At 44.5% G+C, this 13,517-nt stretch overlaps 1 protein-coding gene across 1 annotated transcript; it reads left to right on the top strand.

The window, feature by feature from the left end:
* Window positions 1-4,151: 4,151 nt before the first annotated feature.
* On the top strand, window positions 4,152-13,271 carry P5CS (Delta[1]-pyrroline-5-carboxylate synthase). Its single transcript, XM_076199482.1, has 6 exons — window positions 4,152-5,017; window positions 6,934-7,125; window positions 9,947-10,090; window positions 10,241-11,579; window positions 12,060-12,255; window positions 12,482-13,271. Exons 1-6 carry the CDS (start codon window positions 4,685-4,687, stop codon window positions 12,918-12,920), a joined length of 2,643 nt encoding a protein of 880 aa, XP_076055597.1. The 5' UTR covers window positions 4,152-4,684; the 3' UTR covers window positions 12,921-13,271.
* Window positions 13,272-13,517: the final 246 nt, after the last annotated feature.

Raw genomic sequence — 13,517 nt, 5'->3', positions numbered from 1 at the left:
GCAGTGAGTAGGTACGGGACGTTAGTCAAGGAGTTGTGACCTTGCTGTCCCGGTGTGTGGTGTGTGAGTGGTCTCAGACCTACCCAGAGATCGGCAAATAATGAGCTCTGAGCTCACTGCCGTAGTGTGGTGTCTGGCTGTCTCGACAGAGACTGCAGCAGATCCGAGGTGAATACACACACACACACACGCAAGCACGCACACACACACACACAGAGGACTGCAGATTGTTGCGATATTTTGAATAAGGTATAAAAGTGGAAAAGGTAGTGTGAAATTAACTGAAAAATAAGAATTAAAAAGGCTTAGAAATGATGGTTCTGGGGATAAAATCACCACAAAGACACACCAAAAGGAGTACGGGGGAGACTTATGAGAGCAGCGTTCCACTGCATGGACAAACACATGATGAGAATGGTGATCGAAAATCTGATTCGCCCTACGGTAGACATGTATACATACATATATATATATGTACATATATATATATATGTATATGAGTATATATATATATATGTAGGTATATGAGTATGTATATATATATGTATAAGCATGTATATATATATATATGTATATATATATATATATATATGTACATATATATATATATATGTATGTATATAAATATATATATATGTATATAAATATATATATGTACATATATATATATATATATAAAATCAGCCATCCTGAGTCCACTGCTGAACAAAGGCCTCCTTCATAACATTCTATGATTCACACGACCGCACCAACCTCTGCCACGTCACTCCTGCAAACTTCTCAGTCTCGTCTCTCCACCTTCTGTCTGGTCTCCCTCTTCCACGCTTCCTATCTCGCGGCGTCCACTCAGTAACACACTTGCTCCATCGCTCATCAGTCGTTCGCACTAACCTGCCCAATTCCACTTCCTCTCTTTTACCGCCTCCACAATATCTTTCACTTTAGTCTGCTCTCTTACCCAACTTGCTCTCTTTCGGTCTCTCAGCGTTATTCACATCATTGATCTCTCCATTCTCCTCTGTGCAGTCCTTAGCTTTGTTTCCATCGCCTTCGTCAGCTTCCAAGTCTCACACCCGTAGATTATTGTTGGCAGAATGCATTGATTGTAAACTCTACGTTCCAAACATAAAGGTAGAGAGCCTCTTAGGATTTTATTATACTTACCACTTTCCAACCAATTGTAATACGTCTTTTTATTTCATTATCATGATCTTTGGTTATTTTCAAAATTTGGCCTAAATAATTATTCTCTTTAACTTCTTCAAGACTCTCACCATCGATTATAAGTAGTAGAATTTGCTTTAAAAATATGAAACGAAAAAAAAGCACCTGGGGAAGATGGTGTATTGATAGATCTCTTGAAAGACGCAGGGAAAGAATTTAATATTAAGATAGCTCAGTTGTACACCCAGTGCTTACGTCAAGAAAACGTTCCTGAATTGTGGTGCAATGCTATAGTGATTTTGCTTCATAAAAAAGGAGACCAGAAGGATCTTAGTAACTATCGACCTATTAGCTTGCTATCAAATGTGTATAAAGTATTCTCCAAGATCCTTACAGTAGACTAAGTCGAGTTTTAGATGGAAACCGAGAGAACAGGCAGGCTTTAGAAGCGGATATTCGACTCTTAGACCATTTGCAGGCGATGAACCAACTAATCGAAAAAACGAGAGAATACAATATACCTCTATGTGTAGCTTTTGTAGATTACGAGAAGGCCTTTGACTCGGTAGAACAAATAGCAGTACTAAACTCGCTACGCAAGCAGGGTACAGACGAACAAATCATAAGGGTTTTAGAAAAGATTTATGCGAAAGGTACCGCTATAATTCAACTACATAAAGATACAGAGAAGATCAAGATCGAGAAAGGAGTATACATACATATATATATATATATATATATATATATATATATATGTGTGTGTGTGTGTGTGTGTGTGGACAGATTGAACATTTTTAGAAGCCCTGCCAAGGATTCGAACCCTGACCTGTGTGTAAATAATCAGCTGTAGAAACATTAATCATAACTTCAACAAAAGACGACCAGCTGGGAATGGCACAGATTGATTCAGCATAGGCATTCGACAGCCATACCAATCGATTTTAGCGTCTGATGGATCTTATGTTTTCCTGTCAATAGTAAGTTGATTTTGAACATGATTGAATATTTGTACTCATGTGGATATATACTTTTTCCTCTTGGGAATGGGATCGACTGCACTTACGCTTTTGTATATTACACATGATTCAGTTTAGCGTCACGACCTCCCCTTATCAGGATGCTAGGAAGGTGCTCCTTACAGAGGACTTTGTAGCGTGGAATCTAATGAGCCATGCCCTTGGTCCAACTCGCTGGCGGCAGATTTCGAACTTCCGTCACCTCGACCTCTGCCGCAAGTAGCGACGCTCTAACATAACAGTACACTTTGTCTGATGCATCGTGTCTTTTCTTGTCAGAAGTAAGTTGAATTCTGAACACTTCAATTGACGTTCTAATGTTAGGGATGTCGTTTCTATGCAGATTAACACTCTTACATCTTATTTTAACCGATGGTTCCTCTGTAACCGTAGAGAGAAATAGATACTTTTTTGTTCATTCAATTGATATTCTTCCAGTGCCCATGAATAAAAGTACGGTTTATTCGATCATCAGAATGATGAAGAACTTAATGGCTTCTAAAGTCACAGCATTACCCATAGATCAGTAGTTCTTAAAACTGTTCAGCCCCTATACCCTAAAAATTCAACACGAAATTAACCTGATATCCCCTGTCCAATATTAGCCTACCGCTCCCGATGTTTAACTTTTGATTTATTAAAAAACAGGACGGCTATGAACAAACACCAGAATGCTGGGGAGTCTTTTATTTTAATTTTCAATAAATAAATAATTTAAATATAATCTGAAACGAATTATTCACCTGATATTTTCCAGGATACTTTTTTGGATACCCCAAATACCAGTTTCGATATCCCCCTGGGGGTATTGAGGCACTACGTTAAGAACACCCGCCGCCATTGCTCAATACGAACCATGGGTTGTCAATCACGAGTCTAGAACGTGATCCAAGACAAGAGTGAATCACAGACATGAATACACAAGCGCACTCGCTCGCATTATCACAAAAGTGACTCGGATTCATCCCCAGATAGTTAGAAACTTTAAAGTCTGGCTAAGAGGACAAGACACGGGATATTATGAAGGTGACTCGGTCCTGGAATGCATCATCAATAAGCCTTAACCTTCGCGCGCGCGCGCACACACACACACACACACACACACACAGGGAAGTAGTAGACGGGATCTCACAAGCGTTGCTACTTTCCTGCATATTACATTGGTTAAACACAATTAGGTAAATTCCCGCAGGACTACCAAACACGTGGAAGGTAACATCGACCCAAACGAGACCTCGGGAGATCGTGGTTTCAAAGGTCTGCCTGCTCTTCGCACTCTGATAAGATTGTCTCGAGTCTACAAAGTGCACTTCGTTATCGAGAGGGTTAAAATCGTCACGCCAGTGATGAACCTTGAGATCATTCGCAGAAGAGAATCTGAATGATCTACAAAGTTGCTGTATAAGAACCTCGAGATCATAAAGATCAGTTCTATCTGATATCAACTTCGAAAAGTGGGTTGTTAACCATTTGACAGATCAAATTTCTTGTGGCGAAATGAGTTCGACACATCATGTGTTCGCAAAAAGTTGAACTAATGACGACGACGACGACGACAAGGGCGATCTGAGGTCCGTCACCTCAATGCTCGTCGACGACAACGACCTCTTCCTCGGTTTTCCTCGCCTTCGAAGTCGCTCTGGAATCGCCCAATGTGTCTGTGCATGCGTAGGTCCGTTTCCACTTGTGATAACGTTAGTAACAAGAAATGACATTTGATCGTAATAATATTTCGTAGTCATTCCCTTTACCAAACTCACATATAGCATGAAGCTCAAAGTTAAACGGGGTTTGATGCATTCGGAACACATGGAACAGCTTGGTGGATATTTTAAAATTACTAAAATTCTGTTTGGACTCCATGACGGATGGAATATTCCACCGGGCCATGGGACGCACGAACGAACGAACGCGCCGGCATCTGGGGGGAGGGCAGCACCTGCGGCAAGTGTTTATAAACTGCTGCTCCTCAGGTCTTCCCTTCACACTTATCCACGCTCCAGCAGACTTCGTGTTTCGACGCCCCCTGCCCTTCACTCTTCCTATGGGTGTAAGGGATCTTCACGTCGGTCCTAGTCCCGTCCATCCCAGAACCCCGTTTTGGGGTCCTCACCCGGGATATTTTCGTCGTTTTAGAAGAACGGAGAGAGACATTAACAGGTAAATTAGACAGACTGCCTGACATGTGCCGTGACAAGCAGGGCGTCCTTTTCTTCAGTGTAAACGACCTAAACGACCGGATCCATCTGGTTCCCAGAGGAGCCCATCCTGGACGAATTGCGAACGAACCGTTGTTCGTGGAATAGCTCACCTCGTCCGGAGTTCCCTTTCGTCCCGGCGGGGCACGCGCCTCCCCTTATTTAAGGCGTCGAGACGGGCGTTTCGGGTCAGTTGGCATCGAGAGGTGCTGTAGAATTTATATCTTGTTACACCGGCCAGGTGCGTCCCCTTTATTGGTGCATGCCAGATATTGTTTCGCCACGGAACAGAGACTCTGTACCATAATGGTACCCCTTCATATAAACTCGGGTCCCCGTGCCCTGAGACTCGCCAAAATCAGACTGTGTCGCGGGAGCTACGTCCCCCTCAGTGCCGCTCGAACCGGCCAAACCGTCACCACTGTCGTCGAGAACCCGCCTTCGTCTACTCAGTCTACCCCGACCACCGTTCCTCGAGTACCCTGGTATACCAAGAATGGAGCAAAAGGGTCGTCCTTGCGTGTCTCCCTCATCGGTGCAAACCGTGCGAGGTCCCTGGGCTTGGTGGGCGCGACAGGCCCCGTCAGCGACTCCGTGGTGGTCATGCAGAAGAGGTTCTTCCATAGAAGTAAAGGGGAGGTAAGTCGAACTCGTCTTTTCTACACGTAGTTCCTATAGTCTTATATACTTTTCATAAGATCCTCAATATCTTTATGCACCAAGGACATTATTTCACTGCCTTTATTCTCTCGAATATGTGTATGCATCACGTCATTTATTATTTCCTGTCCTCTTTCTCTACGTAAAGCATTTTCTTGCACCTTTTTTTTTCTCTTCATTCCTTCTTCCCTCTGTCTTCTCTCTCGCTCCACATCTCCCTTTTCTCTGTACTCATCTCCTTGCAAGTATGTTTCTTTCCATCTCTCTAACAGTTTTCTATTTTTTCTTTCTCCCCTCTTTTCTTTCTCCTTCTCATTGCTGGCGTGTGCCAGCACACACACACACACACACACACACACACACACACACACGTATACTCTGTATTCTTCCGAGATGAAAAAGAGACCTGTTCCAACTTAAGGAGGAGTAAGCGACTTCCACGTCATAGTGAAGTATATATACTTATACAAAATATATGCTCATGTCCCTGAGTATATATATAAATCCAAATAAGGAATTTACAAACGGCACACATCACATTTGTATCTGTGGATCCATTTGTCGCTTTGAAGTCCTTATTTCCCAGTCTACATGTCTAGGAACTCGTACATCTGCCAATGCATAAGTGCGAGAATCGAGTCTAGCCTCAGTGCAGACGACTTCCCCCAATGCTGACTTCTTGTCCTCGCGGCCAAACTCGTCTACTCCTCCCCAGTTGGAGGACTGATATAAGGGGCCCTACACACGCTCAGACTTTTACTCAGACTTGTCTGCACAAACCAAGTATGCGCAGACAAGTCTGAATGTGTGTAGAGGAGATTTGTGGTCTGCACAGACAATTTTGGTCTGTGCAGACCACAAATCTCCTCTACACACATTCAGACTTGTCTGCGCATACAAGTCTGAGTAAAAGTCTGAGCGTGTGTAGGGCCCTAAGCACCCGCCCACACCCACACACGCATCTGCGTAAATACAACCCATGTATACACCCACACACGCGAGTGTTACACGCTACCTACACTCCCCGGTAACAACACGTACTTTCATCAAGCCACTCAAATACTAAAAGTCAGCCCCTAAATCGGCTATAGCTCCGCTGGGACTAAATGTAAAAACACTACCACATACACTCTCACTAGAAAGTTTCACGAAAAGTGAAATGTGGTGAACAGCTCAATCCCCCTTCAGCACCTTCACGCGAATTACTGAATGTGGGAAAAACGACAAACTATTTTGTTCAGCACAGGGTATTCCTAGTTCGAACCCCCTTCTAGGATGCCCCTCATTGCAATAAATTAGCTTTTTTAGTGTTTGTCACGACAAAATGGTATAGTGCGTTACGGAGTTGAATGGATAAGTATACGGGAGATGCATACATACATACATTCATGCTCACATCTGTATATGTATAATGTATGCACACATACACACACACATGGAAGGAAGCTTAAAAAGGACAGTTTTAGAAGAGACCTGAAAAAGAACAGCTTTCCTCACAGAGTGGTGGATGTATGGAACATACTAGACGAAACAATAGTGTGTGCAAAAACAAAACACGATTTTAAGAGCAAATTAGTTATGGCGAGATATAGACTTTTTTTCTGGGGGGGGGGGGAGTGAACCGTCACTCCCACGGTCTTTGTTTGAGCTCGTGGTGTGCAGAGACGGGACACCACGAGCGTAGCTCCCCTTCCCGTAAGATACAATTAGGTAAATGCACACACACACGCACGCACACACACACACACACACACACACACGCACCAGCATATGCATTGAATTCAACCGCCTTTCCTTTTCATGTTCTTTTTTTCCCATAAAGGAACATCACTTGCATGATTACCTAACAGGTATCCTGTCATACGTAACAAGGCCCTCTTCTCTCTGCTCAACAGATAAGTTTACGCAAATTGCATCTAGACTCCTCCCGGTCCTTGTCCCGGGAGGGCCTGACGCGGGCCGCCTTCCAGCAGCGGGACCAGCTGCAGCACGCCCGGCGCATCGTCGTCAAGCTGGGCAGCGCCGTCATCACCCGCGAAGATGGATGCGGACTCGCCCTCGGACGTCTCGCCTCCATCGTCGAGCAGGTATGAGGTCATCCTCAGGCATCAGTACCCGAGGTGGTTGATGCTCCTCCAGGGTCAGCCAGTTTCGTGTCAGTCACACACACGCGCACACGCACGCACGCGCACACACACACACACACACGCACACACACTTTCTCTCTCGTGGGCGGGGAGTTGGGGTGTGTATGCGTGTAAGGTCACAGCATTACCCATAGATCGGTCATCTATGAACTCTCTACCGGGAGGGAAATAGCTGTCGATCACGAGTCCAACACGTGATCCAAGCCCATAGTAAAACAAACACACACACACACACGTGTCAGCCACTACTCTAACATGTGATCAGAGCCCATAGTGAATCACACACACACACGCGCGCGCACACACACACACACGTGTCAGTCACTACTCCAGCATGTGATCAGAGCCCATAGTGAATTATACAAACATATACACGCACACACATAAGGATATACCTTTGCACACATACACGCGCGTGCACATTCACTCAAACGCATCCACACACGTCCTCACTCGCACATATGGTCATCGCACTATAAGAGACAGGGCCCCACGAGCGTTGGTCTTTTTCTGTACACAGATATGGACGAACGCTCACAAACGAATGCTCACTGCCACGCTATACTCACGCAAAGAACACCAGAAATGAGAACGTAATGGTTACACTTGCATGCATCAATACTGACGTTCAAAGAAAACGGAAATACTCATGGTATACAGTGTATGTTTGTGTAAATGTTGTGATTGCTCGAATATATCCTGTACTGGTCGTCGATCACCGCCCTGCCTTGTAGTATTATCGAGATTATCTCTTCCCGAGATATATTACGATAATTATAATCAGTCAGGGAAATTATCTTCTACGCGTTCTTGGCCTCTCACCCGTCGTGGGCGGGAGGAGAAAGTTCGAGAAGTCTATGATAACTGTTCATGCCAAAACAATCACGCAGTGTTCGTTCACTCGCACACAAACCTACAAACATCTGCACACAAATACACACACGTACGCAAACACACACACACACACACACACACGTACTGTATATGAACTCGCATCAAAATAAGGTGTATATATATATATATATTCTTGCAGGCAGACGAGGTTAAAAGCTATTGAAGATTCATTTTTGATTATCTTCTTGCGTATAGTCTCTATACGACGAATATTTGACTTGTCATTTTCTGTAAGTCTGTTTAGGAGATCTCTTATATTGGCCGACGTTTCGGAACTCTCTTGTTCCATCTTCCAGGGCGATTTGTTGTGTCATGTTTTCTGTGTATATATACACACACACACTATGTGCCCCAGAACCGCCATATCTAAAAATACACACGAAATAGATCCCATGCATGCCCATCTTGCATTAGCTAGGACAAAATCTTAGGAGTGGAACACCAGCGGAAAGGAGACGGAACCACCACGCCCTGAATTCCTCCGAAGCTGAGCGAATCCAACAGTCTGGTGCTACATTGAGGGACAAAAGTATCCGTCCCTTATCTGGTACAAATCTTATCTTCCTGGCTACATCCAGTCTACATCGGTTAGACATTAGCTTTAGCCTGGGAATAGTGATCACCCAATCTCTTCACTTACCTACTTGACCTGCTTAGCTCCCTAGGCTTATACTGTACTACATCTAATGAATTACAGGTCTGTCATCCGATAGGTATTTTCTCTTAATCTTTTATAAAAGGAGTCAATGTGCCCAGGCGCGCACGCGCGCACACACACACACACACACACACGATTCGATGACGTAATTGGTAGATTTTCCAGCCGCCACCACGGCGGTCCGGGTTCGAATCCCTCCCAGGGCTGAAATAATTTCAATATCACTGCGCTACGAGTCGTTACTCCAACTCTCGTGGAGGGGGGAGTTCGGTGTTTGTGTGTGTGTAAGGCCACAGCATTACCCATAGATCGGTTATATACGAGCTCTAATCTCTCTTCCGGGAGGGAAATAGCTGTCACTCACTATTCCAACACGTGATCCAAGACCATGGTGAATCACACACACAAATGGGGTCATAAAAAAACGATCATCGACTTAACCACAAATGCAAAGGAAGAAAAGGGATTTAGGAATCTTAATCAGAGATGATCTGTCACCTGAAAACCGTAAATAGGGTATGACGAGAGAGACATGACTTGATTATGATTAAAAAAAAGTTGCATTTATTGCATAGATGAGGACATGATGGAAAATGTAATTGTGAACTGGAATCTGTACTAGTGGTGTGATCGCAAAAATAAAATAATTATAATAATAAATAGATAAATAAGAATAAATAAATAAATAGATAAAATAAACAAATAAATATAGATTAATAAACCCAATTAGATAAAATAATAGATAAATAAATATGTGAATAAATTAGTAAATTGATAAAAAAAAATTGAATACATGGAGCGGCAGCAAAATGAACGTTGGGGACGGGTTGGTCGAAAGATGTTAGGAAGCATAACTTTCCACAAAGAGGCATCAATTTAGGGAAGAAGAAGAAAATATAGTACATGCCAATAACATTAATGAATTTAAGGTAAAGATTGATAAACCGAGATGTTGAGACGGAATCCCATACGCATATTCATACCCGTATACTACAACTAGGGAAATGCATTTTCACACACTCACACACATATACGGTACATTCTCATATGTTAGTATGTACAAGTATACATAAACACTTTCATACAACCACAAAAATACAAGTTATGACACCGCCGCACTTGCCCTTCGCCTGGCAATTACCCTTCATTATCGACTAGACATATGTCTGAAACAGCCAAGCACTCACTGAATATATTCGTCTCTTACAGGTCGCTGAGCTGCAGAACGAAGGTCGCGAGATGCTCATGGTCACTTCGGGTGCCGTGGCCTTCGGCAAACAGAAGATGCGGGAAGAGCTGATGATGTCCCTTAGCATGAGGGAGACCCTTTCCCCCAAGGACAGCCTACGAGGAGTAAGTAATGTGTGAATGAATGCAAAAGAGATTAAAGGCTTTTAGTCAGAATAAAGTCTACAAATTCGATTCAGTGACTTGGATATTCATTTGTTTAAGGCTTTCCTGCCAATTCATTTTGCGTTCTAATTTTGGTGTTCCCTTCCGCAGTCGGAGATTCAGAGTCTCCTGGCTCCTCGAGCTTCAGCCGCCGTGGGGCAATCGGGATTAATGTCCCTGTACGAAGCCATGTTCGCCCAGTACGGCGTCAAGGTGGCCCAGATCCTCATCACCAAGCCTGACTTCTACAACGAGGAGACGCGATGCAATCTCATCTCGACGCTAAACGAGCTCATCGCGCTGAACATCCTTCCCATCATCAACACCAACGACGCCGTGACTCCTCCGCCTCAGCTCGACGAGGAGATCAGCAGGAAACTCGACATCCGGGACAACGACTCCCTGGCTGCCCGTCTCGCATCCGAGGTGGAGACGGACTTGCTTATTCTCATGACGGATGTCGAGGGGATCTACAACAAACCTCCTAAGGAAGACGGTGCTCGTCTCTATGACAGCTTCTCCCCCACTATGCTGAGCTCCCTTGAGTTCGGTGAGAAGTCCTCAGTCGGGACCGGGGGTATGGACTCCAAGGTCAAGGCTTCCTGTTTCGCCCTGGAGCGAGGGACATCTGTTGTCATTTGCAACGGCTTGAGCCAAGGCGCTATCAAGGGCATCGTCAACGGACGCAAGGTGGGCACCTTCCTCACCACTAAGAACGAGACTGCTGTCGAAGTCGAGGTTCTGGCCAGGAACGCCAGAAACGGAGGCCGTCTTCTTCAAAGCCTGACCCCCGAAGACAGGGCTTCGACCATCGAGAAGCTGGCCGACCTGCTCGAGAGCCGTGAGTCTGACATTCTGGCAGCCAACAAACTCGACATCGACGAGGCTCAGAGGAAAGGAATTGCGGCATCGCTTGCCAATCGCCTCATCCTGACGCCTTCCAAGCTGTCCTCCCTGGCCGATGGACTTCGACAGATTGCCAGTAATTCGATATCCATGGTGGGACGTGTACTTCAGAGAACCTGCATCGCCGACAACGTCTACCTCCAGCAGGTCACCGTGCCCATTGGGGTTCTCTTGGTGATCTTCGAGTCTCGCCCAGACTGTTTGCCACAGGTTGCCGCCTTGGCTATGGCCACGGGCAACGGTCTCTTGCTCAAAGGCGGCAAGGAGGCCTTCCACAGCAACAAGATCCTGATGGACCTCGTGAAAGAATCTCTGGGAACCGTGGGAGCCATGGGCGCCATCTCTTTAGTCACCTCCCGCGACGAAATCTCAGATCTTCTGCAACTTGAGGGCTACATCGACCTCGTCATCCCTAGGGGATCTTCAGACCTTGTCCGGTCCATCCAGGAGCAGTCGAGGTCCATCCCAGTCATGGGACATGCTGAGGGCATATGCCACGTCTACATCGACAAAGGGGCCGACCTCGAAAAGGCCATCAAAATCGGTACGCAGTCGACCCCCCCCCATATATATATATATGTATATATATATGTATATATATGTATATACATATATATATATATGTGTGTGTGTATGTATATATATATATACACATGTATATATATATATATATATATATATACATATATATACAGTAGTCTCGAACGGCATAGTCATCGATGACGTCACACTATAACTGCTTGTGTTCGGTTCGAGATAACCTGCCGTTTTTCAAATGATTGTTTAGTGCATTTCTCCGTTCTCAACGAGCTACTGAAACTGAACCGGTTTATCTAAAATATCTAGCGGACACGGTGTGATGTCACTGACCATTATGCCGTTCAAGATGCCCCCCCCCCCAAAAAAAAAAAAAAAAAGGATTGAATATTTTTTTTACTGTGATTCGTGTATTTTTCTTTTGATATATATATTTTTTTTCTATTCCAATGATGTGACTATTTTAATTTGATTTTCTTCCTTACAGCACGTGACGCCAAATGCGACTATCCTGCCGCGTGCAATGCCATGGAAACACTTCTGATTCATGAAGAGATCTTCAACAGCACCCCGCTGTTCACTCGCGTGTGCCAGACGTTACAGAGAGAAGGCGTCAAGATCAACGCTGGACCCAAACTGGCGAGCGCGCTTACTTTCAGCCCACCAGTCGCTGCATCTTTAAAGTTAGTAACAAGTGCAGGTCTTCTCTACGTGTACTCAAAATCTCTCCTGATTTCTTTTCTTTTTACTATTTTATTCTGCGGACGATCTCCTTAAAATCAACCGCTGCATCTTTGAAGTTAGAAATGAGTGTAGATCTTCGTGTTTATTCATAATCTTTCCTGAATTTTTTTCACTGTTTTTGTTATATGGGCGATCTCCTTAACCTTGATTCTTTGTCTTCATCAGGACCGAGTACAGTGACCTGGAGTGCACCATCGAAGTGGTCGACTCTCTTCGCTCTGCCATCGACCACATCCACCGATACGGGTCTTCACACACCGACGTCATCGTCACCGAGGATGACGAAGCTGCTGACTACTTCCTTAAATCGGTGGACTCTGCTTGCGTCTTCCATAACTGTTCGTCCCGTTTCGCTGACGGCTACCGCTTCGGCTTGGGAGCTGAGGTCGGGATCAGCACTGCTCGTATTCACGCCCGTGGGCCCGTGGGTATGGAAGGTCTTCTTACCACCAAATGGATCATGAAAGGAGGTTTTGCCGTGGCCTCTGAATTCACGGAGGGTAAGCGGCGGTTCATCCACAAGAAAATCCCCATTTACGACGAGGAAGAGTCCTTGATTAGCGATCCCGAGTGTGCTCTTCTCGAGAAAGCAGCTCAAGAATGACTGCCAACAGTCCAGTCTTTTCAACTGAAGTACTCGTATCTTCCTTCTAAGTCTTCCAACAACTTCACATCTAACTTTGAGAGTGTCTTGAAAACTGATGATTCGTCTCTTCGACCAAATTTTGAGAGCGTCGACGAGGCAGCTCTGCTGGATTCCTATACATCTTTTCCTGTACGGCAGTGGGATATATTTAACTTTGGATATCATTGTCTTGGGATAGCGTAGCAATATATGCATAACCTTGATATTTATACCTTTTTTATATATATCGTGAATTTCATAGTATTAGATTTGATAAATCAAAGACGCAGGCCATGACCTCAAGCTTCGGGGAGAGGAGAAATAAACAAATCCGCATATTCACTGTTTTCTTTAGACAACCAACCGTTAAAATTTGAACGTTTCCCCGTCCAAAGGAAGTATGGGTAATGCCTTTGATAACAGAAACGGCAGACACATTCGTCTATAATTCCAAATAAAGAATATTTATCACCCCTGACCCAACCACACACCCCTGTTAAAGACTTCTAAATATTTCATCACATCCACTTGCCTGACTTCCATCTTGCATACCTCTAATGATCCATTGTCAAACCA

The sequence above is a fragment of the Oratosquilla oratoria genome, chromosome 16 (assembly GCF_046742065.1).
Source record: "Oratosquilla oratoria isolate Oo_2021 chromosome 16, ASM4674206v1, whole genome shotgun sequence".
Classification (NCBI taxonomy): domain Eukaryota; kingdom Metazoa; phylum Arthropoda; class Malacostraca; order Stomatopoda; family Squillidae; genus Oratosquilla; species Oratosquilla oratoria.
This window is presented reverse-complemented; position numbering and strand designations above follow the sequence as displayed.